General features: G+C 45.7%; 1 protein-coding gene across 3 annotated transcripts in view; it reads left to right on the top strand.

Moving 5' to 3' along the window:
• LOC137629483 (spermatogenesis-defective protein 39 homolog) overlaps positions 1–27,880 on the top strand; it is a 225,620-nt gene that overhangs the window by 164,163 nt on the left and 33,577 nt on the right. For all 3 annotated transcript variants that reach the window (XM_068360816.1, XM_068360817.1, XM_068360815.1), the window contains exons 10-12: positions 1,732–2,009; positions 13,738–13,860; positions 22,481–22,570. In XM_068360816.1, the coding sequence (XP_068216917.1) occupies positions 1,732–2,009; positions 13,738–13,860; positions 22,481–22,570 (491 nt within the window). The remainder of the gene's footprint in view (positions 1–1,731; positions 2,010–13,737; positions 13,861–22,480; positions 22,571–27,880) is intronic.

The raw sequence follows: 27,880 nt of genomic DNA, 5'->3' as shown, positions 1-27,880 counted from the left end.
TTCTTTTTTTATGGGTGTTCAGGCATAAGTAATGTACCCTATGTCGAATACCGATTTTTCAGTTTAAGTACATTAAAGTACCTGAGAAGTGAAGTACAATACAGTTATTCCTCGGCTATCATGGGGGTTATGTTCCACTCCCCCCTCCCCCATGATATTTGAGAAGCTGTGTAGATACAGAAATCTACTGTATATACAGTATTTTGCATTATACTGTACTGTAATAATAATTTTTCATTTTTTTTTAAAGTTAAGTTTTTATAAGCCCAAGTATAACAATTGTGAGTTTTTATAAGCCCCAAAATTATGATTTTTAAGAAATAGATTAAAATATGAAAAACATAAAACTTATCTGCTCCAAGAAATCATGTCAAGAAACAAATGATCCATTTTATGATTTTAAGAACTGAAAAGTAGGTGGCATTATGTCATATAATTGACTTGTTAGTTACCATCAACTGCCAGATGGTGTGGTAGTTCCTAGAAGGGAAGCCATTTTGCAAAGAGAGAGAAAGAATTTTTTTTATTGTGGGGTAGGTGTCAAGACAGCTTTGAGTAGAAACAATTTGAACATCAGGAGAATGAAAGAGTAATACATTTTATCATCAAAATTCTCTTGTTCCAGCTGTGATCAGATTATGAAAGGATCTTCCTCGTCATGTAGTTAAGTCATTGAAAGTTGAAGTGGTCAAACAATATGCAAATATTTTTATTGAGGAAGCTAGCTTATGCCTGCCTAATATCATAGTTTGATGGCTTTATTGAGTCTGTGCACTCCTCACAAGATTTTATAAATAAAATTTGTTCCTGGCACTAAACACAAGGAGAATGTGAATCATAATCACTTGAAAATAATCCTTATGCACAGCAGTGCAATGCTTCCTAACAATTTTGGAAAAAACATCCTTAAAGAAATAAAAAAAGTAAAAAAACCTGATATCTGGATCAGAAGAGCACACATAGTTGTTGTCTCATGTTGACTGTTAGACTGAAGAAGCTATCAAACATGCACAGCATGCTATTGTAGTTTGATGCTGGTCTCATTGCATCGATAGATGTGTTGCAGGTATTAATGTATTGGAAGGAAAGGTAACAAGTAAATTTCTTAAATTTAGGGAGTATCTTTTAACATTCCAAGCTTTCAGAGATGAAAGCCATATAAACATGAGGTGAGTATAGAAATAAGAAATTTTATTTTTAAAATTTAGTTTTTTCTTTTATTCTTCAGTCTAATTTATTTCTATACAGTATTTTATTTAGCTTTCCATTCTAGGGTTCTATACCTGTTAGAGGTTTCTTACTTGTAATTTCTTGCTTTCTAATTAGTGAGGAAACTTAGCTAGTAACTGAGTCATTGAAAGTTCAAAAGATCATACTAAGTGCAAATGCTTTTTTTATATCAGGCTCACACGGGTATCATTTCTTAGTTAATTTTTTGTCCCATTTAATTACTTTTCTTTTCCAGTTTATTTTTTATTTCTTTCAGTATTTATTTTACCATTCCAGTCTATTTTCTTTGTTAAAACCCTGGTGTTTGTAACATTTTACTTTTCCTGTTAGTGTTGCAGTTAGTAAATTCTATGATGATACTAACCATTTACGTAAAATTATTTTATAGAAATTCTAATGCATTTCACTTAGGAAAAACAAAGTCAGTTTATTTTACAATAAACAATTTTCTCTACGTACAGGGAAATAAAATTAATTTAATAATTATATTTAATTTCATAGAGCGGCAAATGCAAATAGAGGCGGCTGATCAAAACTCAAATCAGGTATTGGATGAATCTAAAGAAAAGGTGTTAGTTGATTCCTCTTTACTAGCAACTCTATTGTACTGCTGTATGCATTATTGGGATGCCGCTGAATCAAATGTTGGGAGTCCGTTGGCCCTTAGGAAAGCTCATAACATAACCGACAGACAACTGCTGTGGACAGCGCTTCGAGGGCGGGCACAAATTAGTCATTGGCCATTACCAGGCGACCTGGAAGCTTGGATGGGGAATAAGGTATGATGAGCTTTTGTAGGATTTTTTATTCTATTTTAAATGATGGTATATACTTTCAGCTAGTTGGAAGTTTAGGTGAAGAAAATTTCTTTTCAGAAATGGAAAATTATGTGGGCAAGATACAGAGGCATGTTTTTTGTTTTGTCAAAATATATTAAATAGAGATATCTGAAAAAACTATATAGACATTTCAATATTTTAGAACTTTTATTAGTGTTATTTTTTAGCATTATTGTAAGTGTTCTTTTTTTAAATATTGATAATAATATTGGTATTCTTGTTTACCTATTTCTTGTAGCAGTATTCCTTTCAATAATTTTGAAGCTGTGGTCCTTGGCAGCCTGTAGTGTTATATGATTGATTTGGAATTGTTTGGGGAAATATGCTTCAAAAAAGTAGTTTAGTTTTCAAAAAGGAAAAATGCTAGAACAGGGAATCGAGTACAACGTAAAATACCAATGAAGTATTGTCTCCACTGCTTTATGGTAAGTGTAAAAGCATGGAATTAGTTTGTATAAGAGAAACCCTTGAGTTCAGGCCCTATTGAACCTGGAACAGCACCTCTCAGTAACTTGTGCCTAGCCACCATCTTCCATAGTCAAAATGAGAATCAAATGTCCCCCTTCCCTACATGAGGCTATGGAAGAGTAAGGGTAATAGATACTTCACAGCACCTTCTTATAAATAGGTTTTTCCTTTGCATGATTACTTTTTAGTGGATAGTGTTACGTGGGGTGTCAAAGTACTAATACCAGAACAATAACTAATTAGACTCGTGTTCCATCAAAGGCAACTGTCTACAACCAGGCAAGCAACTAAATCATGTTTATAGGTGAGAACAAAAAATAACAAGTCTAAGTCTCACCTAATAAGGGAAAATTTCAGAAAAAAGTCAGATGACTCATTATACTTCTGTTCAAGGACCTGGACGATGAGGCCCTTCTATCTGGTTTACCCTTGTAGAAATCACGAACAAGCTAAGTACCACATATGTATGTTGCACCTCTTGGATTAGTTTCAGGTAGTGTCATGTAAAACACCCCATAACCTGACCAATCCATTAAGTTCTGGATGTCCAGAAATTGCATATTAGCAATAAATGGTAGAGAGGAAGCAATTTACCTCACATCATGGGCTTTAAAAATGGAGAGAGGATCATCTTTCTTATTAAGAGAGGTTATTAGAATAAAGATACTCCCTGTTGAAAGGAACTTATTGGTCTGGGTATTTTGAAATGGACTTCTGTACCTTTCAAAGACATGGAACTCTGCAGATATAATACCAGGCAGAAGTTACCATCTGATCCTAAAGCTGTAATATAAAGAAGATCTTGCCTCTGAAGAGGCTTTTAATTTTTGGCTTAAAAAAAGAAGACAGAGATGAAGACGAGGAGATGACCAGGGATAATGGTGATAAACTGATATCTCAAAAAAGCTGCAAGCTCATTAACTCTTCTTCATAGGGCTAAAGCTATAAAGATAGCTTTCTGTAATGACTCTTTAAGGGAAATGAAGAAATTAAGCACACTATCCAGAGACCAAGATAATAATGGGATTTGAGAAGATGGTCATTGTATGGCAAAAGACTGGGTAACCTTGTGAAACTTATCCAAGTCTGAATCAAACCCAAAAGCCCTCCTGAGAGGTTGTGTTAATGCAGATTTGTGTGGAAAAATTGCTGATGGCTTAAGCTTCCTATCCTCAAAGAGATGTACCAGAAAGGAAGCCAGGAAGTTTGGGGTTATTTGGCATGGAGACCTGACTCTCAGGAAGACGATCCATGCCTTACACACCCAACTGGCCTAGTGGAAGAAGACCTCTTACAGCTCATCAAATATATTATGTTGTGAGCTGAGAGTTCCCTTCCTTATATACAGAAGAGGAAATCCAAGCAGGAAAGTTCTGGGTGAGAAAAGAGGAAGTGGAGATCATCTGATTTCCTACTTTCTGATACAACTGTGCTGACCAAAGAGGGTGTAACTTCGTCCTCATATGTGGAGCAGCTGTCAGTTTGGCCAGTATGAAGCTACTAGCACGGCTGTCCCGGAAAAATCCTGAAGGATATTCAAAGCCCTTGAAATCAAACACAGAAGTAATAGATAAATCGATGACCATCTGTTCCTTGCCAGATTCTCTTGCCACTGCTTGAGAATCCACATTCGGAGCTACGTATTGTGGAAGTTTGTAGTTCTCTTTTGTTGCAAACAGATCTGTTAGGAGATCCAAAACCAACTCTAAGAACACTAGGAAAGAGTGTTGATCCACGGTTCATTCTGTGTCCAGGACTGTGTGTGTGGACATGGTGTCCGCCACTACATTGAGGGAGCTCGACAAATTCTCTCCTAAAGGAACTTCGTAATGGGAAATCACTGTAGACTGCTGATGGTTGTCTATGAAAGTCTTTATATGGCAGTTCCTTCTAGGACCAAGTCTCTTTAACATCAGAAAAACTGCTGTCAGTTCCAACACTTTATGTGAAATGCTATGAACTGAAGGAACTATTTCTCTAACACATACTGTAGCTCTCCTTTGAATGACCTCCCCAATTGATCAGGATGCGTCTGTATGAAGGATCTTGGAAATTGAGAGAGCAACTAATGTGACCAACTAGGAAAGGGCCTTTGCTTTGGGGTATGGCCTGAGAATTTGTTTGCAGCAAAAAGGCTGCTAGGTCCAAATGACTCCACAACCTTCCCGAGGGATTCGTCTCTACACCTAAATGAATTCTTTTAACATGGTCTTTAAAACTAGATTGACTATTGAGGCAAATTGAAGAAGGACCAAGACCTTTTCCAGTTGCCGTCAGGAAGAGAAGCGGTTTGAAAGAAAGAATCTATCTTTAATTCTTTGCTGAGATGCTTTTGGTAAGCTTAGATTTGCTTTTGACATATTCCAATGAAGACCTAGCCTCTGAAATATCTCTCATGGAACAAGTCGTGATATTGTAAAGTTGATCAGGAATCCTAGATCCCGAAGAACATGCAATACTTGGTTTTATGTATATGAGGCTTAACTTTTTTGTCTGTCCAAATAGGCAATGACTTGAACTCCCAGCAGTCACAAAAGTTTGATCACTGACTTCGCAAGTTTTGTAAACACTCATTGGCCAATATTGAGGCTGAAAGGCACCACTTAGAACCTGTAAAAACATCTGACCTGAAACCCTAGGTAAGGTCGGAAGAGATGAGCAACAGGGACGTTCCAATAAGTGCCTTTCATACGTATACTGTAGTAAAGGTCCAAGCCCCTCAATGATATTAATAGGCAGACACGCCTGATGGTCATTAATTTGAGTGAGGATAACTCTTCTCTCAGATGAGTCTTTCTTTAGTACGCTGAATAGTTGCCCCAGAAACTTTAAGAACCTGTATTGATCTATGACACCTTTTCTAAGCATTTTCCTTAAAAAGGAGTCAAATTCCATGGTTCTGGACTGATAAGCAGGATGTCGTTTAGGTGGTCCTGAAAGCCACGACTAAGCCAGACCTTTTAAAACTATGCTCCGTAACTGAAATACAAACCACTCTAATTACATAGGGCATTACTTTCGGCATAGCTGAAATGACGAGCCATTAGATTTTTAACGAGGGTTAACTACCCCCCACTAGTTAACAGGGGGTAGGGAAGGGGTAGCTTGCTACCCCCCCCCCCACACACACACACTGGTGAGTTGTCTCACTTCACTTTTGGCTCGGACGAAGTACAGACGTTTCTGTTTTCGTCCTTGTTAATGACAGCCTTAATTTGTTTTTTTGCTTTTTCTAGTTCTGTGTGTTTGGAAGTTGGCCTCGACCGTTATCATCGCTATGCGCAAGTGCCCTGGACTCGCTGGCCGCCCTTGTGGGACCTTCATGTCAGCGGAGGAAACCAATCCTCACACCCTTTGCCCGCAGTGCCGAGGTCAACGGTGTGAGAGGGAGAATACTTGCAGTGAGTGTAGGGAGTGGTCTGCCTCCCAGTGGGAGAAGTTCGGCCGTCAGCGTAAGAAGAAGTCCAAGAGAGACCGTTCTCCTTCAGGGGCAACCTTGAAGAAGGAAGGCTCTAAGGACTCCTCTTCCACCGCCCGAACCTCCTCCGAAGCTCCCACTCGATCGGTCTCTCGTGAGAGACTGCCGAGTGGTAGCGCAGGCCCTAGTGGTGTTTCCCGACCTCGGGGTGCGGGAGAGGGCGTTGCCTCCCTTAGCGTGGCAGCTCCCTCTTCTCCTCCGGGGGAGGATGTTTTGGTAAACTGTGTCTAATGATGATTTGTTCCAGCTTTGGGCTTCCTTGGGGCTTAAGGGCTCGCCCTCCAAGGAAGCCCTGTTTGACCTGATCCAGTTGGGGGCTGCGGTCAAACAGTCGCCGGTAATACCGGAGGTATTCCCTTCGGATATTGTCGACACTGTCTTGGCAGAGCCTTCCGACGGGTCTGGTCAAACCCTTGATGCTGCGCCTGTTGCGGACGTTGCTGAAGGCTCTCCGCCCCCCTCCGAACATCCTTCGAGGGGGGAGGGGAGTCCCACGGTTTCTCCTGCGGGCGGGTCTCCCCCTCGGGGGAGCGCGCTGACAGAGACTCCTCTTCGGAGGACTGATGACCTGGACGCCCTTCCTCGAGGTCGTATTCGACGTAAGGCCCGTCGTCCTCTCCGCAGCAGAGGACTTCCTTCTCCCTATAAGGGAGTTAGGAGGCGCCTCTTTGGGTCGTCCTCTCCTGATCCTCCCCCTAAGGAGGAGCCCCCCGGTCAGGAGCAGACCGTCGCAGTAGCGTCCCTTGACCTCTCCGCAGATCGTTCGCGATCTCCTACGCCTGCCAGACCTTCCGACCTGCCTTCTCCGTTCCTGGCTGCAGATGCGCTTTGGGCGCCTTCTCACCCTGTTATCCAACAGGCACCGATTCCTTCGGGGAAAAGGGACTCTACTCACGGTGTGGGTAAGTCCCTTGCGCGACAGGGTTACCCTGCGCGCCCACCTGCGCGTTCGCGTGCAGTAGCACACAAGCACTCTCCAGAGTTACAGTCTTCGGACTTAACTCGCCAGCGATCTCCTGCTCGGCAGCGATCACCTGCTCGCCAGCGCTCTCCTTCTCGCAGGTCTCCTGTGAAACAGCGCCCTCATGTTCCTGATGTGCGCAAGGCGCGCCTACGTTCTCCTGAGCGCCCTCGTTCTCCTGATGCGCGCCCAGCGCGCCAACGATCACCACCGCGTCCACGATCGCCAGATCTGGACTTAGGCAAGGGTTCCATCCCGTCGCCTCGCCCTCGCGCCCCTGCACGCCCTTCTGCTCCGGCGCATCAGCGCACGCTCTCTCCAGAGCGCTCATCTAGAGCTCCTGTTCGCGAGCGTTCGCCTGCGCGTTCGTCTCCCTCCATCTCTTCAGATGTGCGCAGTAACCTTACTACGCGCCAACGATCTCCTGCGCGCCCACGCGATCACTCGCCTGTGCGCAAACGCTCTCCTGAGCGCCAACGCCCTCTTAAGACTGATCGCCCCAGGTTTCCGTTTCGCCCGCGCGATAAATCGCCTGTGCGCAGTCGTTCGCCTGTCCGTGGTACGCGCCGTCGTTCTCCGGAGTACACGCGACATCGCTCGCCAACGCGCCAGCGCTCTCCGCCTGGCAAATGCTCGCCAAGTCGCTCGCGACTTTTCTAGCCTGAACATCATCGTTCTCCTACGCGCCGCCAACGGTCGCATAGTGTTCAGTGCACCCCTTCACCTATGCGACCACGCGCACGTTCACGTGTGCGCCAACGCGCCATCGCGACCGCTCGCCAACGCGCTATCGCGCCATCGCGACCGCTCGCCAACGTGCCATCGCGTCCCTTCGTCTGCGCCCACTCGTCAGCGCGCCCACTCCTCAGCGCGCCATCTCGCCCGCACGCCCACGCGCCCTCTCGCCCACGCGCATTTTTCTACATGTGGCAATGCGTCCGCACTTCGGAAATCGCCCGCGCGCGATCCCTCGAATGCTTTTTCACGTGAGCGCCGCCGCGATCCCCATTCTCGCAGGGATCATCAACGTGGCCAACTGATAGGGACGCGGACTTCCAGATCGGCCTCTGGATCGCCACCGCGCAAGCGTAGGATTACCTACCAGGATCAGGACCAGGTAGGATCTACGGAGAGGTCCATGCAACATTCTTTTTCTTCTTCTTTTCAGGCAGGCCCCGTGGCGTCCACTCCGAAGGGTTAGGAGATCCCCTTCCCTCCAGCAGGGATAACTGACACGGCGTCAGTTACCCGTCAGCCTTGGTTCCGTCACATAATGAACGCAGTGGTTCAGGCTGTGAAGCCTGCCCTCGTTGATTTGGGACTTAAACCAACGGCAGACTTATCCCCGCTGTAGAGAAGGAGAGGAGTGGACTTCGTGGTGACTTCTCCTCGGGAGAAGTTGACTCCCAAGAGGTCGGTCAGGAAGGCTCCTTCTCCTTCGCGTGCGGTTTCTCCTTCTCCTGTGGACGAGGTTTTTCCGTCCTCAGGAGAATCCAGCGAGGCAGGATTGTCCCCCACGGCACCAATGGGAGGAACCCCTCCTCTTAGGAGAGAAACTTCTCGCGAGGAAGCTCCCTTCCGGACCTCTTTGCTAAAGTCCTGTATTCCTCCTAGGAGGGAGCCCAAGGACTCCAAGACGATTCCTAAATCGTCATCCAGGATCTGTCCAGAGCCAACTAGACCCCGGGAGGACGTCCACGTGTCTCCCCAAGATGAGCCTTTGGGGACCGGAGACTTAGCTGCCAGTCCGCAAGGAGGAGACCAGTTTGAGTCAGAAGACGCTTTCTGGCAGGTCCTAGGCTTGATGAGGCAACTCAACAAGTTTAAGGACCCAGAGACTGCCCCTCGGGAGGGCAAGGACACGGTGCTAGACCAAGTCTACGGCACCCAGAAACTCCCTAAGTCCAGCGCAGCTTTGCCTTGGTCCAAAGGGGTGAAAGGGGCCAGGGACAGGGTCGAAGCCCAGCTCTCCGAGCTCGCCTCCTCCGGTCGTTCTTCTGCCAGGTTCAAACTCCTGGGTTAAAACTCCTCCCGCCTCCTCGAGTACATCAGAGGAGGTACTTTGAGATCATGGGGGAGTTCAGTATGGTCCTTCCACTCCACCATTCTGTGAAAGAGCTGACCAGGGGAACTCCTCTTGAGAAGCTCTCCGCCCGGCAGGTGACGTTCTCGGCGTCGGAGATCCTGAACCTTGAGAAGGTCGCGAAGAGTGCCATGCAGGCAACTTCGTGGCTGGACGTTTGGCTGGGATCTCTGGGCATCCTATTGCGCTCTGAGGATCTGTCCAAGGAGAGCAATAGGAAGGCCCTGGAGACCTTCCTCCTCTCGGGCACGCGTTCGATCGAGTTCCTCACTCACCAGGTTGCTAACATGTGGGCTAACTCGATCCTCAAGCGTCGCGACGCAGTGACCGAGAGGTTCCGTCCGAAGGTCCCCGCCGTGGACGTCTGCAGGCCCAGGCACTCCTCCATCACTGGGAGAGATCTGCTTGAGCCCAAGGAGATAGAACGAACAGCTGAGAGTTGGAGGAGATCGAATCAAGATTCTCTCCTCCAGAGGGCCCTGACATCTCGGCCCTACAAGCCTCCAGCACCTCAACAGCAACAGCAGCCTCGCAAGACACCGAAGCAGGCTCCGGCAGCTAAGACAGGGGTGTCTAAGCCGCAGCCCTTTCAAACTAAGGACAGAAGGCGCGGCAAGTCCTCTAGGGGGGAAAGAATCCTAGGGGCAGCGGCCGAGGCCGCAAGCGCTAGGATCGGCAATCCCCCCGCATGTCCACCTGTGGGGGGATGCCTGAAAAGTTGCGTGCACAGGTGGCAGCAACTTGGGGCCGATTCTTGGACGGTCTCTGTGATCGGCCAAGGCTATCGCGTCCCATTCACGACATCTCCACCTCCCCTGACAGCGAATCCAGTGTCGCTGAACTCCTATGCCATGGGATCGGCAAAGGGGTTAGCCCTTCGGGCAGAAGTCGAGACCATGCTCTAGAAGGATGCTCTCCAGGAAGTCGACGACGGCTCCCCAGGCTTTTTCACTCGACTCTTTCTTGTAAAGAAGGCGTCTGGAGGCTGGAGACCGGTCATTGATCTCTCAGCCCTGAACAAGTTTGTCAAACAAACTTCGTTCAGCATGGAGACAGCGGACACGGTCAGACTTGCAGTGAAACCACAAGACTTCATGTGCACACTGGATCTAAAGGACGTGTACTTCCAGTTCCCAATCCATCCGTCTTCCAGGAAGTACTTGAGATTCAGCCTAGACAGCAAGATCTACCAGTTCAAGGTGCTGTGTTTCGGTCTCTCCACAGCACCTCAGGTGTTCACCAGAGTGTTCACACTGATTTCGTCTTGGGCGCACAGGAATGGCATACGTCTCCTCCGTTATCTGGACGACTGGCTGATCCTGGCAGACTCGGAGTCGACCCTTCTTCGACACCGGGACAGGCTTCTGGAGGTTTGCCAAGATCTGGGGATCATGGTAAGTCTCGAGAAGTCCTCTCTGCTTCCGACGCAACGACTGGTATATCTAGGCATGATATTAGACACCGATCTCCACAAAGGCTTTCCATCAGACGACAGGATAGCAAGGCTGAGGAGGATCGCAGAACCTTTCCTCAGGCGGGAAGAGCTTCCAGCCCAATCATGGTTACGTCTACTAGGCCACCTTTCCTCCTTGGCACGTCTAGTTCCGAACGGCCGCCTCAAGATAAGATCCCTGCAATGGCGGCTAAAGTCCCGGTGGAATCAAGGCTCCGATTCTCCGGACTTTCTGGTTCCTATAGGATCCACGGAACTGACGGACCTTCGGTGGTGGCTGAACGACGTGAACCTTCGAAAGGGAATGGAGCTTCTCGTCCTCCCCCCGGATCTGACTCTGTTTTCGGATGCGTCAAGAGAAGGGGGGGCCCCACATTCTGAACCAAAGGATCTCAGGCCTCTGGGCAGAATCAGAAAAGTACCTCCACATCAACCTGCTAGAAATGAAGGCCGTTTTCCTGGCCCTTCAACAGTTCCAACGGACCCTGGCGAGCCACTCCGTAGTGGTGATGAGCGACAACACCACAGTAGTGGCTTACATCAACAAGCAGGGAGGTACCTTTTCTCAACAGCTATCCCATCTTGCAGTAGAGATTCTGAGATGGTTCGAAATCCACTCGATAACACTTTCGGCTCGCTTCATTCCTGGCAAGAGGAATGTGCTCGCCGACAGTCTGAGCAGAGCGACGCAGATAGTGAGTACCGAGTGGTCTTTGGATCCTCAGATAGCCAACAAAGTCCTGACTTTGTGGGGTTCCCCGACAGTAGATCTGTTCGCGACAGCCTTGAATTTGAAGCTGCCCCTGTACTGCTCTCCAGTCCCGGACCCCAAGGCTCTCTGGCAAGATGCTTTTCAGCAGAGGTGGGACAACATCGACATTTACGCCTTCCCACCTTTCTGTCTGATGAGAAGGGCGCTCAACAAGACCAGACTATTGTTCAATCTCTCCATGACTCTAGTAGCTCCGTTATGGCATCACGCGGAATGGTTCCCGGAGCTTCTGCAGCTCCTGACGGAGCTTCCGAGGGAACTACCCCCACGACACGAGCTACTCAGACAACCACACTGCAACATCTTCCACAAAGCCGTAGCGTCGCTTCGGCTTCATGCCTGGAGACTATCCAGTGTCTCCTCACGGAGAGAGGATTTTCACAACAGGTTGCGGACAGGATGTCTCGCCACCTGCGCAAGTCCTCTATCGGAGTCTACCAGGCGAAGTGGAAAGTCTTCTGTGGTTGGTGTCGTGGGAGGGGTATCTCTCCACTCGATGCCATTATTCCAGCAATAGCGTAGTTCCTTGTGTATTTACGGGAGAAATGCGCCTTTCAGTTCCGGCGGTGAAAGGCTATCGCTCAGCCTTAAGCCTGGCTTTTAGGCTGAAAGGAGTGGACATTTCCTCTTCGTTAGAACTTTCCCTACTCATACGCGGCTATGAGCTTACCTGCCCTCAGTCAGAAGTAAGACCTCCTCCTTGGAACGTGGTTCAGGTCCTCACGGCTCTGAAGAGAGCTCCGTTTGAACCATTACGCCAGACGTCTGATCGCCACCTGTCTTGGAAGACGGCTTTCCTGCTCGCTTTGGCCTCGGCCAAGCGGTTCAGTGAACTTCATGGTCTTTCTTACGATGTCGCCCGTTCAAGGGGATGGGGGGAGGTAACGTTCATGTTCGTCCCTGAGTTTGTTGCTAAGACTCAGAACCCTGGGGTGTCGGACCCTAGGTTCGACTCTTTCGGGGGTTAACGAGTCTTCGTTCTGTAACAAGTGACCCAGACCATCTGTTACTTTGCCCAGTGAGGAGTCTGAGGTGTTACTTGAAAAGAACAGCTGCAGTTCGTCCTCATGTGCAAGTTTTATTCGTAAGCACAGGAAGGACGAAGAGGAGGGTCACCAAGAACACCATCTCGGCCTGGATTCGGAAGGTTATTCAGCATGCCCTGAATCCTGACCCTCCTCCGTCACGTCGCCCTAGAGCTCACGATGTCAGGGGCATCGCTACGTCCCTGGCCTTCAAGAGAAATTTCTCTGTGACGCAGGTCTTGCAAGCTGGGGTGTGGAAGCGCCAAACGACCTTCACAGCCCATTACCTGCAGGACATGACCCACAGGAGCCTCGATACCTTCTCTATTGGCTCTGTGGTGGCTGCACAACAGCTGGTCTAACCTCAGGCTCCTTAATGGACAGGTAGCAGAAGGTTGGGGGCTTTGTTACCCGGTTTTAGTCTGCGTGATTGAAAGAGTATGTCTGGCCCTTACTTCTTTCTTCATTCTCCTCTCCCTTGGGGAAAGCAGCATCCTGGTCTCTGCATAGCTGACCTCAACCTCTGCAGGTAAACCATGCTCCCTTGTGCTCCTAGTATTTAGCTGTAATACTGTTTGCGTCCCCCATACCCTGATGAGGTGGTATTGGGAACGTCCTAGCCTAGATTTCTATCTAAAGAACTCCAGGTCAACTTCCTAGGACGAGTCACAACTTCCTCCACACACAAACTTATGCAGGCCGCACATTCGTAGCAAGCAACGAAAAGTGCGAGGTGCAGGGACCCCCTTTCTCGAGTGCTGCTTACTCGGATTTCAGGTCCCCGGGTAAAGCCAAAGCCAGTAAGGCTGGGGACTTTCCGCCCTTCCTAAGGGGTAAGTCATCCTATGTAAATAGCGTGGTTTGTATTTCGGTTACGGAACAAATGACAAATTCGGAGATAATTTGTATTTTTCCTAACCATACAAACCTTAGCTATTTACACATAGTGTATTTGCCCGCCAGCCCTGTCCCCCAAGTCAAATCCTACCTCTAAGTGAAGTGAGACAACTCACCAGTGTGTTGGGGGAAGGGGTAGCAAGCTACCCCTTCCCTACCCCCTGCTAACTAGCGGGGGGTAGTTAACCCTCGTTAAAAATCTAATGGCTCGTCATTTCAGCTACGCCGAAAGTAATAGCCTATGTAAATAGCTAAGGTTTGTATGGTTAGGAAAAATACAAATTATCTCCGAATTTGTCATTTTTCTCCTCTAAAAGGGCAAAGCCTGTAGTAAAAGATATTAGAAATTTATGGAATTTAATGATAGATGTCATTTAACCAGCCGTGTGATTTTGTAAATCTTTGCATTTGTGTACATTATTTAAAAAAGTGTGTTGATGCTTTGCCATCTTATTTAGCTGTGATTTTAGATAACTGAAGTACAATGCTCTTTTTACAGGAAAAATTAAAAGATTTTATTTCTTTTTAAAGGGTGTACTTGGAGCTTTAACTTCGATCAAGTCTGTCTTGACTGGTTCTGGAAGAGTTGTTAAGTCGTCTTTACCAATTGACCAAGTAGTATACATGCTCCAAAGTACAGATGCACCATCAAATGTAAGTTCTGTTGCACAGTTTTTAGATTTTGTTAGTTATTACTGGATAACTTTGAAAGGGATGCACACATAATTTAATTTCCATTCCTTTTCATGCATGGTTGTGGTTCAAGGAAAGTAAATAAGTATTAGAATTTACAAGGCTGTGAGTTTAGTAGTCCTTATTTTCTTTATGGTTTCTGTTCAGTAATATTGTGTCAAATACATTAATACCTTGACATACGAGTATAATTTGCTCCTGTACCGAGCTTGTATGTCATTTTGCTCATATCTCCCTTCAATTTTTCCTGTATGAAATAACTAAAAAAAATTTAATCCATTCCCAACCTCTAAAAACACCCAATTCAATGATAGTGACAATGAAAAAACATGCTGTTTAAATGCTAAACTGTACAACATAAACATAGTTTACATACACTCAGAAAATAATATAAATGATTACTGTGACAGGCAATAAAATGTGGTTTTTTATGGAGTTCTTACGTTCGAGACAGACGATAGCGTCTTAACATTTGTGTGTGGAGGTGGAGGGAGGGAGGGAGGAAGGAGAGAGAATTGGACAGTACCATATTTACTGTTTCTTACGCATAGCATAACACTTAAATTTAACATTAACTTAACTGACCTTTGCTTAATTTTTTAAAACTTTTTTGTTTCGTAACTAGAATACAAACCTATGCTACTGTATTTATTAAGGGTATTATTTTCGGCGTAGCTGAAATTTAGCGAGGGTTAGCTACCCATTCCGCTAGTTAGCGGGGTTAAGGGAGGTAGCTTGCTACCGGATCCCACTCACACACCTATAATTTAGTCCACTCAGATTTTAGCTCGGATGGTGAACGGTTGTTGCCGTTCTTCATCCACACCTTGTTAATTTTGGACTGCCATTAATGCTTTTTGTTTGTGCTTTCTCTTAATTAGTGAGAGTTTGTGTTGACTTCTGCTGACTATGCACACCTGCCCTGGACTTGAAGGGTGGACCTGCGGTACCTTCGTGTCGGCCGTGGACACCGATCGTCACCTTTGTCCCGCCTGCAGAGGTCATCGTTGTGATAGGGATAACAAGTGTAGTGAGTATCGGTAGTGGTCTACATCCCTGGGAAAGGTTTGAGTTATTTCTCCTTCGAAGGTTTCTTCCGAGGCGAAAAACCCAAGGCTTCTTCCGCCTCCCGACCTTCCTCCGAAGCTCCTGCTCATTTGGCCCCTTCCGAGAGACCGTCGAGTCGTAGCATAGGCCCTGTAATTGATGGTCGACCTTGGTCCTCGAGAGATAGTGTTGCTTCCCCCAGCGAAGCGGCCCCACCTCTCCCCCGGGTGAGGTTATGTGTCTATCTCCTTTTATTCAGGTATGGTCGTCCTTGGGGCTTTCAGGTCTGCCCTCCAAAGACTCCTTGCTGCAGCTCATCATCTGTGGTGCTAGTGTGCAGCCATCTTTGACTTTGGAGGTGGATCCTCTTGTCGTGTGTCGACGTAGTGGTGTCTGAAGCTTTCCGCGTTCCTGATCATCCTTCGAGGGGGAAGCAAAGTCTTTTGTCTGTCTCTACTGCAAGTGTTTCTCCCCGGAGGAGGAGTTCACTCATAGAGACCCCTCTGCGGAGGATGTTCACCCTTCTAAAGGGCATATCCATATTTCCGACCTTCCATCACACCGATCTTCTGCTTCTCATCGACCCTCTCACCTGCCTTCTCCATTTCTGACTCCTGTTCCACGCCTGCCTGCCCATGATGTGTTCAAACGTCACTCGCCCTCGTGAACACGCCATCCTACACAGCAATCCAGACCTTTTCCAACGCGCCAGCGCCCATCAGTGCACCAGTGCTTACCAATAACTCGTCAGCGCCCACCAGCATCTCAACGCTCTCCAGTGTGTCAATACTCACCAGCGTGTCAGTGCTTTCCAGCACATCAGCGCTCTCCTGAGCTTCAGCTCTCTCCAATGCCCCAGTGATTTCTTAATCACCAGCACATTTGCGCCTTGCCAAATGCCAGCGTTTGCCAGCTCGCCAGTGCTCGCCAGCTCACCAACACTTGCCAGTGCACCTGCACTCTCCAGCTCGACAGCACTCTCCTTCCCTCCAGCGCTCTCCTGCGCATCTGTGCTCTCCTACACGTCAGCGCTTTCCTGCACATCAACACTCTCCAGCTCGCAAGTGCTCTCCTGCGCACCAAAGCTCTCTCTTCTGCCAGCACTCTCCTGCGCCCCAGCGGTCTCCAGCTCGTCAGTGATCTCCAACTCACTGGCGCTCCCCAGCTCACCGGCGCTCCCCAGCTCACCAGTGCTCACCTGCATACCCGCGCCCACCTATGCACCCGTGCCAACCTGCGCTCGCCTGCTTACCAGCGCCCACCGGCTCGCCAGTGCTCTCCTGCACATCAGCGCTCCCCAGCTCACCAGCATTCTCTGGTGCATCATCAGCACTCCTCAGCTTACCAGCGTTATCCAACACACCAGTGCTTTACTGCGCCTTAGCGCGCTCCTGCGTGTAAGCGTTCTACAGGGGAACAAGTTTTTCTAACTTCAAGGAAATATTGCAGTCAAAAGGAACAGGAAGGTAAGTGTTTTTACAGGGCACCGTTTCCCCATTCCCCTCCCCACAAACGCATCACAGCGCGACCGCCAGGTAAAGGGAAAGGGCTTCACAGAAGGGTTCAAGATACCGAAGATTCCATCTTCGAAGGTGAAACCACTGCATCAACTATCGGTCGAGACTCCTCAGAGGGAACCTTCGGTCCCTTTCTCTTCAGTAGGGCTTTCTGACAGTGCCTATATCAGCAAGCAGCCTTGGTTCAGTGCCGTGATCTGAGCAGTTGTGCAAGCGTTCGGGCCTGCTTTTTCATCTCGCTCTTCTGTGACCTCACATCATCCGTCAGCACCAGCAGAGCTCCTGCAAAGACCATTGGCTTCCTCTCCCCTGAAGAGGAAAAGAGGAGTCTCAGATGCGGTAACATCTCCTAGGGCCTCACCTCTGCCGAGGGAGCCTCGTGAGGGATGGATTTCCTTCCTCCCATGTTCGGAGGAAGGTTCTCCTCGCACAGAGAGCTCTCCACCTCCAGCAAAAATCAGGAAGGACAACTCCAACCGGCCTTCGATGATATAGTCCTATTTCCTTCCCCGAAAGGAATCAAAGGACTCTAAGACTCAGCCAAAGTCCTCTGCAAGGACCTCTAGGCCCGCAGGAATCACCAGTCACTAAGGATGTTCACGACCCACCCCAAGAGGAGCTCTCTGGGGTGGAAGAAGGAGACTTCACTGCTAATCTCACTTCAGAAGGGAAGCAGAAAGTCAGACCATGCCTTCTGGTAAGTCCTGACTCTCATCAGGGTACTCAACGAGTTTACTGACCCGGAGATTCCCAAAAGACAGGGTAAGATCGTGTCTTTGGCACTCAGAAGCCCTCAAAGACCAGTGCAGCCTTGCCCTGGTCCCAAGGGCTAAAGAGTCCCCAGGCAAAGATTGCCTGAAAGCTCTCGGATCTCTCCTCCTCTCCATGTTCCGGCTCTACCGCCAAGCTTCTCGCACCTCCACGCGTCCAGCAGAGGAGATACTTTAAAGCTTGTCCAGCTCTTCCGCTCCACCACTCTGGAAGAGTTCACCAAGGGGGTCTCTCTTGAGAGGCTCTCCAGCCGTCAGGTCTCTTTCTCGGCAGCTGAGATCCTCAACCAGGAAAAAGTCACGAAGTATGCCGTGCAGGCTACTTCGTGGCTTGATCTTTGGTTGGGAACCCTGGGAATCCTGATACAGATCAAGTATTTTTCCAAGGAACCTACCGGGAAAGCTATGGGAACTTTCCCTCTCTCAGGCACCGGCACCATCGAATTTCTCGCCCATCAAGTCTCGAACTTCTGGGTGATCACTGTCCTGAAACATCGAGATGCGGTGTCTGAGAGATTCCATCAGCAGGTCCCGAATACTGAGACGTGGAACTCGCTGCTGAGAGATGGAGGAAGTCTCACCAGGACTCCCTCCTCCATAGGGCTCTGACATCCAAGCCCTATAAACCACCAGCTCCTTAGAAATCCTGTCCAACCAAGTCCTCGACGAACAAGACAGCAGCGAAGCCAATGGTGTCTAAAAAGCCCTTACCATCCAAGGACAGGAAAGGCATAAAGTCCTCCAGGGGAGGAAAACATCCTAAAGGGAGGGGCCAAGGCCACATATGCTAGGATAGGCACACCACTTGCTTGTCTACCAGTTGAGGGATGCCTACAAAGTTGCTGGGACAGGCGGAAACAACTCGTGGCCAAACCCTTGACAGTCTCCCTGATTCGTTCAAGGTATTGCTTCTTGTTCACAACATCTCTCCCTCCCCTGATCAGCAATCCAGTGTCAATAGACTAATTTGCGATGGGATCAGCAAAGGAGCTAGCCCTCCAGGCAGAAGTCCAGACCCTGTTGAAGAAGGGTGCTCTCCGGGAGGTCCTTGACAGGTCTCCAGGCTCCTTCAGTCGACTCTTTCTTGTGAAAAAGGTGTGTGGAGGATAGAGACCTGTCATCGACCTCTTAGCTTGGAACAAGTTTGTCGAGCAAACTCCGTTCAACATGGAGACAGCAGACACAGTCAGACAAGCGGTAAGACCACAGGACTTCGTGTGCACTCTGGACCTAAAGAACGTGTACTTCCAGATCCCAATCCATCCGTCTTCAAGGAAGTACTTAAAATTCATCCTAGACAACAAGAAATACCAGTTGAAGGTGCTGTGCTTTGGTCTTTCCACAGCACCTCGTCTTCACCAAAGTGTTCGCCTTAGTGCTATCATGGGCACACAAGATTGGCATCCGTCTCCTCCGTTATCTGGGCAACTGGCTAATCTTAGCAGACTCGATGTTGACCCTTCTTCAACACCGAGACAAACTTCTGAGGCTTTGCCAAGATCTGGGGATCATGGTAAACCTCGAGAAGTCCTCCCTGGTTCTTACGTAGAGACTGGTATACCTAGGCATGATAATAGACAGCAATCTCCACATAGCCTTCCCATCAGACGACAGGGTAATGAGGCTGAAAAAGGTCGCAAGACCCTTTCTCAGATGAGAAGAACTTCCAGCCCAAATGTGCCCATGTCTCCTCGGGCACCTTTCATCTCTGGCCCGTCTAGTTCCCAATGGGCACCTCAGGATTCGATCTTTCCAGTGGCGACGCAAGTTCAGGTGGAATCAGGCCTTCAACTCCTCGGACATCCTGATCCCCATGGGAGCAGTGGAAGAGACGGACCTCGAATGATGGGGGTCAGACGAGAATCTTTGAAAGGGAGTGGATCTTCTCGTCCTCCCCCCAGATTTGATGCTATTCTCAGACGCTTCAAAAAAAGGGTGTGGGGCCCACGTGCTGCACCATACGACCTCAGGCCTCTGGTCAGAGTCAGAAAAATACCTCCAGAGATGAAGGCAGTCTTCCTGGACTTTCAACAGTTCCATCATTTCCTGATGGACCACTCAGTTGTGGTGATGAGCGACAACACCACAGTAGTGGCTCACATCAACAAACAAGGAGGTATTTTTTCGCACAGCCCCTATCCCATCTAGCAGTAGAGATACTGAGATTGCCCGAGATTCACTCGATACCACTATCAGCACACTTCATTCCAGGTAAAAGGAATGTGCTCGCTGACAACCTGAGCAGAGCACCTCAGATAGTGAATTCCGAGTGGTCTTTGGATCATCTAGTAGCCAACAAAGTCGTGACTTTGTGGGGTTTTCCGACAGTGGCTCTTTTTGCAACAGCCCTGAACTAAAGGCTTCCATTGTACTGCTGCCCAGTCCCAGACCCCAAAGCTCTCTGGCAAGATGCATTCCAACAATGGTGAAACAACATCGAGGTTTACACCTTTCCCCCGTTCTTCTGATGAGGAGGGTACTCAACAAGGCCAGAACATTGGTCAACCTCTCAATGACTCTCATAGCTCTGCTATGGCATCATGCGGAATGGTTTCCAGACCTTCTGCAACTCCTGACGTAGTCTCCAAGCGAATTCCCTCCATGACAACCACATGCCAACATATTCCACAAAGCCGTAGTTTCGCTACAACTTCCCGCCTGGAGACTATCCACCATCTCACTCAGAGAGGATTTTTGCAACAAGTTGCACGCAGGATGTCTGAATACCTGCGGAAATCATCAGTAGCAGTCTACCAGGCAAAGTGGAAAGTCTTCTGTGGTTGGTGTCATGGAAGGGGTATCTCCTCTCGACGCCACTATCCAGCAACACCAGAGTTCCTTGTGTATTTGCTTGAAGAAATGCACCTTTTAGTCTCGACAGTAAAAGCCTATCACTCAGCCTTAAGCCTCGCCCTTAGGCTGAATGGAATGGACATTTCCTCATCGCTAGAACTTTCTTCACTCATACATAGTTGCTAACTTACCTGTCCTTAGTCTGAAATGAGACCTCCCCCGTGGAACGTGGTTCCAGTTCTCAGCTCTCTAAAGAGACCTCCTATGAACCATTATGCTAGGCAACAGAATGCCACCTGACTTGGAAGACGGTGTTACTACTAGCTTTGGCTTGGGCCAAGCGAGTCAGTGAACTTCATGGTCTCTTATTTGACATCGCCCAGTCAAGGGAAAGGGGAGAGGTAATGTTCAGCTTTGTCCCTGAGTTTGTTGCCAAGACTCAGAATCCAGGAGTGGCAGATCCCCGATTGGACTCTTTCCGGATTTTGAGTCTCCTCTCCGTAACAGATGACCCTGATCATCTCTTACTCTGCCCAGTGAGGAGTTTGAGGCTGTATCTCAAGAGAACAGCCGCAGCCCGTCTCCGTGTTCCTGCACTTTTCGTCAGCACAGGGAGGACCAAGAGGAGGGTCACTAAGAACACCATCTCTGCTTGGATTGGCAAGGTCATACACCATGCCCTGAATCCTAACCCTCCTCCTTCATGTCGCCCCATAGCTCACAATGTCAGGGGTGCAGTTACAGCTTTGGCCTTCAAGAGAAATTTCTCAGTGACAGAGGTTCTACAGGCTGGGGTGTGGAAACGTCAAGAGGTAGTAGGTTGGCCAGGGCACCAGCCACCCGTTGAGATACTACCATTAGAGAGTTATGGGGTCTTTTGACTGGCCAGACAGTACTACATTGGATCCTTCTTTCTGGTATCGGTTCACTTTCCCTTTGCCTACACTCACACTGAATAGTCTGGCCTATTATTTACATATTCTCCTCTGTCCTACTACATGTGACATCACAGGTTACTAAACAATTCTTCTTCACTCATGGGGTTACTGCAATGTAATTGTTCAGTGGCCATATTCCTCTCGGTAAGGGTAGAAGACTCTTTAGCTATGGTGAGCAGCTCTTCTAGTAGAAGGACACTCCCAAATCAAACCATTGTTCTCTAGTCTTGGGTAGTGCCATAACCTCTGTACTATGGTCTTCCACTGTCTTGGGTTATAGTTCTCTTGCTTGAGGGTACACTTGAGCACACTCTTCTATCTTAATTCTCTTCCTCTTTTTTTTTAAAGTTTTTTTTTATAGTTTATGTAGGAGATATTTATTTTAATGTTGTTACTCTTCCTAAAATATTTAATTTTCCTTTTTTTCCTTTCCTCACTGGGCTATTTTCCCTGTTGGAGCCCTTGGGCTTATAGCATCCTGCTTTTCCAACTAGTGTTGTAGCTTAGCAAGTAATAACAATAATAACAATAATACATTCAGAGCCCATTACTTGCAAGATGTGACCCGCAGGAATCTTGATACATTCTCTATCGGCCCTGTGGTGGCTGCACAACAGCTGTTATAATACCTCAAGCTTCTTATTGGACAAGTAGCAGAAGGCAGAGGGCACTGTTACCTGGTTTTAGTAGCGTGAATGAAAGGGTTTGACTGGCTCTTATTTTTTTCTTCATCCTCCCCTCTCATGGAGAAAGCATCATTCTGGGTTCTCTGCACAAACTGACCTCAAACTACTGCAGGTAAACCATGCTTCCTTGTATACCTAGTATTAAGCTAATACTGTTGCGTCCCCATACCCTGGAGAGGTGTTATGGGGAAAGTCTTGGGTACAATTGTTTTTCCTACAAAGACTCGGAATAACTTTTACCTGGACAGTCCCATTACCAAATATCTCAACACAGTTTGCATAGGCCACGGGCCTTGCGTAGCAAAGTTTAGCAAGGTGCCAAGACTCATTATTTTTGGTAATACCTATTCAAAATAAGGAGCCCCCGGGTAGCTAGAAAGCCAGATTGGCAGGGACGTCCACCCTCCTAATGGGTGAGTCACCCCTAATAAATAGCGTAGGTTTGTATTCCAGTTACGGAAATAATTATAGTATGACTTGTTGTGCTAGAAGGCTGAGTTGAAATGTGTACCATACATAATAATAGCTTTAATCTGGAAAAGCAATTACTGTACTGTAATGTAGAGTACAATTTAAGAATTAAAAGAAAAATAGCCGAGAGCCTATAAGTAGGCTAAGAGGATTGGATATTGACTTATGATGTGGTTTTCTGAACCTAACCATGTTGTAAATTATAACTAATTGTAATGGATTATAAAAAGATTGTTTTAAATGATTTCCAAAGCTTTTGAATCGACTCTGTTTATTATATGAAATTTGCAGTTTTATAAGTGTCATATAAAAATTTGCATAAGTTAGTAAATTTATTTTCTGCCATTCCTATTTTTCAGGTTCTTGCAGCTTACATTATGCTCATCGATTCTTTAGATGTTCGTCTGAAACTGGCAGTGAATTGTAAATCCTACCAAGCAGTTATTGATGTAAGAAAACTATCATTTGACCTATTGAACTATTTTCTGTTTTCTCACCCAAATACTAATTGTCTTATTAAACTGAAGATGATTAGTATTAGTAATACTTATGAGTAAAATATCCTTATAGGAGTTCATCAATTATCATCATCCTGGTGATTATGGGCAGTATAATTGAAATGCTCAGTTAGGAGAGGCATCCACTTAAACCTGGGAGAACATATTTCCTGTCTTGGTAAATATTATGTTATGTTGGGAGACTTGGTTATCATAATTAAAAATATGTCTCGTATCTCATAATTTCCATCTAAAGAAATTATTGATAAACTATTTTCAGGATGATCTATTATGTAATCAGTGGCATTAGTACTGTACTTTGTCCTGATACAGTGTACGCTAGTTATTTTGATGATGTTAGCCCTTTGAGACCCATTGGACATTTTCTACATCCCTATATTTCTTACCCCATATATTATTTAAAAGTAAGAAAATTTTACAAAATATGAAAATTATATATCAAGGGAAAGTAAATTTATTCAGTTATATGTTACTCAAGGACAACACTTCATATTTTACTTTTGATATACTGCCTTAAAAAGTGGGTTATGAGACTAGGGTAAAATCATTTGAAGATGTGAGTCTTTTCTCTGGTATCCCTTATTAGAAAGTACTTGTAATATACTCCAACTCTCATGATTTGAATCACAATGTCACGTTTATTATAAGCTGTCTAAGTAAGGCGAAGGCTTTGTGATAAAAAATATAATTTGCTACTGTTACTAGTAAGGCGGCTTCATGCTACAAGCTCAAAGGTCCCAACAGGCAAAAGTATTCAGTATTGAAAAAGATGAACAGAACTGAATTATTTTTATGAATATCCCATGAGATTTATATTCTTTTGCTCAAAGCTGTGTCAATGTCTACCCCAAAATAAAATTGTTCCAACACCTAATACAAACCTTGCGCTCTTTATTGTGGATATATATTTTGGCAAAAGTTGAAAACTAGCCATAAAACCTTTTAGCGAGGTATAATTGCCCACCACTGGTGGGTGGGGAGTAGACCAGCCACCGCTCACACATAATGGTGAAATGTCGTGATTTTTATTTTGTCTTGGTAGAGAGCTGTTGTGCCATCACTCTCGTTAACCCCCATTCCTTATGAATAAACCATCTGTAATTCTATATTTTCTTTCTCTTTTCGGGTTTACCTGCGTATTGTGAGGTTTCCTTATGATGTGGATTTGTCTCAGTGTTGAAGGGTGCCATTGCAGTACCTTCATGTCCCCCAGAGACAGATCCTTATGCCCTTCATCCATCATGCAGTGGTTGTCTTTGTTCGTAGGAGTCTCCTTGTGATATGTCAAAAGTGGCCATCCTTCCTGTTGGTGTGGTTCAGTAGGAAACGAAAGAAGAAGTCTAAAAGGGATTTTTCTCCTTCAGGGTCTTCCTCGAAGGTGAAGAAGTTCCAACTGCTTACTCCAGTGTCTCGTATGATTGCCCACCGCTGGTGGGTGGTGAGTAGACCAGCCACCGCTCACACATATTGGTGAAATGTCGTGATTTTTATTTTGTCTTGGTAGAGACCTGTGCCATCACTCTCGTTAACCCTCATTCCTTATGAATAAACCCTCATTCCTTATGAATAAACCAGTTGTAATTCTATATTTTCTTTCTCTTTTCAGGTTTACCTGCGTATCGTGAGGTTTCCTTATGATGTGGATTTGTCTCAGTGTTGAAGGGTGCCATTGCAGCACCTTCATGTCCCCCAAAGACAGATCCTTATGCCCTTCGACCATCATGCAGTGGTTGTCTTTGTTTGCAGGAGTCTCCTTGTGATATGTCAAAAGTGGCCATCCTTCCTGTGGGTGTGGTTCGGTAGGAAACGAAAAAAGAAGTCTAAAAGGGATTCTTCTCCTTCAGGGTCTTCCTCGAAGGTGAAGAAGTTCCAACTGCTTACTCCAGTGTCTCATTCCCTCTCCGTTGACTCTGCTTGATCAGTCTCCTCTGGAGGACAATCGAGTAAGACTGGTGGCCGTTTGACCCTGGGACAACCCTTTGGTTCGGAGGACTTCGCCACTACTCCTAGCTAAGTAGCAGCGCCCTTGGCTTTAGGGGAGTCTTTTGCTGCAGATGATGTACACCAGCTTTGGCCTTCCTTGCCAATCTTGGGTTCCATCTCTAAGAAATGGCTTTTGGACGCTGTACAGCAAGGGACATAGCAGGAGCACATGCCTGCCTCCCCAGGAGTTGACTACGGTCTTCTTCTTTAAGACCTATTATTTTTTTCACTAGGTGTTGGATTATATGCCCCACATACCCTTTGGGGTAGGAAAGCTGTGATACGTCAGAGCTGTAAAGTTGTATGGTATCAAGACTGATATGTTGAGAGTAAAAGTTCTTAATTGGTTTATGATTTTAGACTTTCAAAGGTTATATTTCCTGAAATGGCATTTTGTTTCTAGTTGAGGTTTCAGTAACAAGGTCACATAGCAAGTTAGAATCAAGTTAGAGGAAGGAATTAAGGGAACAACAGATTCATAAAAGGGTAGTTCAGCTACTTCTATTTGTGTAAAAAATTTGGAAAGGGTTGTTGGCAGTGACACAGTGGTTAGAATGATAGATTTTTGCAAGGCTTTATTTAAAAGAAATGTTTATATTAGAAATTTATGGGGCATTTAGTACTTTGATAACTGTGAGAGATATAAAAATAACAATTTGCTGTAAATTTACGTAGTAAGCATCATGAACAAATTCAATCATTCCTCAGCATAATTTAACAAACCAGAAGGTTATATATTGCTTCAGGCACTCTATTCTTGGTTTTCTCTTTCTCTTGTTATTTAAAACCTTTGTTGTACAGACTTAATAGAATGGCCATAGATGCCTGGTGGCTTATCAATAAGTTGACTTATCCCTATCTGTTCCTATATCTTCCTCTTTGGTATTTATTTTGAAAACCATCATTGCTGTCTTCCCTTCAGTTGAAGTGGCTATCCTGGAGGGTACTAATCCTTGCATGATGAGTTGGTTCTGCCATGCTGATCAATTTTTCCAACAATTTTTGTATAGTCTTTGAGTTTAATGAGTTGTTTTTTATATAGTATACATATTCTTTTTGTTATCATTATTGTTAAGTCTGTTTCCAAGTGTGATAAGACTTTTTTTTAATGCTTTTAATTCTTACTCTGTCTAGAGATATTGAGCAAAATCCAAGACTAGTATATCCTAGATTTTGCTAGTGTCATCTTATCTATTACAATATTTGTGGACTGCATGGCAATATTAGACATTACAGTTGATCCTAGACAATATGCTATTCTATTATGCTCAGCAACTTAGGTTTCTTGAATGAAGCACTCATCTAAGCTGCATATTTCAGGTTTTAAGAAACCAATAATTTTGAAACTGGGTGTCATTCCTAAGGTAAGGAGAATGGCAGTGTATATTAGGACTGAGTACCCTTCTGCTCATGAGTCCTGCTATGAGTGTGGATGTCATGAGATTCAGGTTGTAAAAGTCTGTGGTAGGCATAACCACTTTTATTTGTGTTCCATCTATCAGAATCCAGATTTGGTCTATTTTTCCTACTGATCACCATGGCTAAAGCTTTAGTCTTTACCTCTGATTCATGCTGTGAGCTAATTATAAATGAAGCTGCTCACAGGTTTGGTAACTGCTTGGACTTAGTATAAACTGACTACCCTGGTGTTATAGCTTGTAAGGATGGTTTTCTAGTCGGTACGGCTGATCATACCTTGGTTTCCTTAGTAATTATGACTGAGCAGCCTGTCCCTGATGTTTCATACTTGCGTAAGATGTTTATAAAATCTCAAGCTAAGTAGAATGGCATTTTAAGTGATGTTTTGCATTTGAATTGGTCACAATTATATAAAAATTTTGAGCCCGTTGATCTTGTGAATGGTAATCTGGTGAACATTATTGATAGGCGTATCTCTTCTTGTGAGTTGAAATACTGAGTGAAAAACAAACCTTGTTTCAGTGATGATTGTAGACATGCTTAATTGTAGAAACAGAAGGTGTATAATCTTTGGAAGGTAACAAATCAGATTTAACCTGGAATAACTATACTCAGCTAAGAGTTGTAGCTCAGAGAGTTGAGGCTTCAACTGAAAAGGAATGAAATTTAACCATAAAGGAAACCCTTTCTGGTACATTTGAGGAACATTGATGGTGGGCTACCCTTAAATGGCTCCATCACTCACTGTCCAAAGGAAAAGGCAACTCTTTTGGGTGATGTGTTTGATAGTGAACAGAATAATGAAGAACTCGATCTTCTTCATTCCTGTTTTCTTGAGGCTAAAGTAACTAGTTTAGATTTTTGGTCCTGTGATATTAACACTAATGATGGATCTTGAAGCTTATGGAGGTGTAGAACCAAATGGTATTTTCCCTTTGTTTCTTGTAAAGACCCCTAATTTCTTAGCTCCTAAGTTGCCTGCTATTATTCATTCTTCTTTTTGCACTTAGAGAATTGGTAATGTTACTTCATTAGGTAAATTTGTCTTTGGTAGCTCTAGCCCTGCTGATTACTGCCCAATTCCCATAACTCCTATATTATCTAAAGTTTGTGAACGTCTTTTGCCAAAACATCTAAATAGGTGTGCTGAAGGTAATTATCTGTTCCCTAGGTTGCAGTTTGGCTTACGTAAACGACATTGAGCATGTTATGCCCTTCTTACAATTTCCAGTGCTGTACAGAAATCTTTTGACTGTGGTCAGGAAGTTCGTATGATTGGTCTTGATATTAATTCTTCCTTTGACTGTGCTAATCACGAGGCCCTTGTTTTCAAACTCAAACAGTTAGGAGTAGGTGGGTATTTTCCTATCATTATTGAATTTCTGGGCTCGAACCTGTGCCGCCCAGTGAATAAGCTCCATTTAGCACTTATTCTTAGGTAATTTACTGCTAAATATACCAGAGAAAAAATGTAAAGGAGTGCTAGGTTAACTAGCTCGCTCACCTATTGGTGTCGGTATAAAATTGGGCGTATAATCCAGAGGTCCCGCACTATTTAGATTCATCCACGACAAAGACCCCAATAGAGGAGAGCCGTTCAACCTCACTCGGCACCACCAACTCTGCATCCGCTCAGAACCCAACTCCTTTTAGCACGCCTGTGTTGTAACCCTTTTTTTTGTTGCTGTGTTTTGAGCAATCTAGATCGTTTAATATTTAAATTATAGGAGTTTATTCTCTTCGTTCATATCGATCTTGCTTGATTCCGCTTACAGTTGGTACTCCTGTTTTGAGAGCTTTTAGTTTCACTCGCGGTGTTACTATGTGTATTATTTTTAT

Source organism: Palaemon carinicauda, chromosome 37, assembly GCF_036898095.1.
Source record: "Palaemon carinicauda isolate YSFRI2023 chromosome 37, ASM3689809v2, whole genome shotgun sequence".
Taxonomy (NCBI): domain Eukaryota; kingdom Metazoa; phylum Arthropoda; class Malacostraca; order Decapoda; family Palaemonidae; genus Palaemon; species Palaemon carinicauda.
Note: the sequence above shows the minus strand (reverse complement) of the source record. Positions and strands in the feature narration are given on the sequence as shown.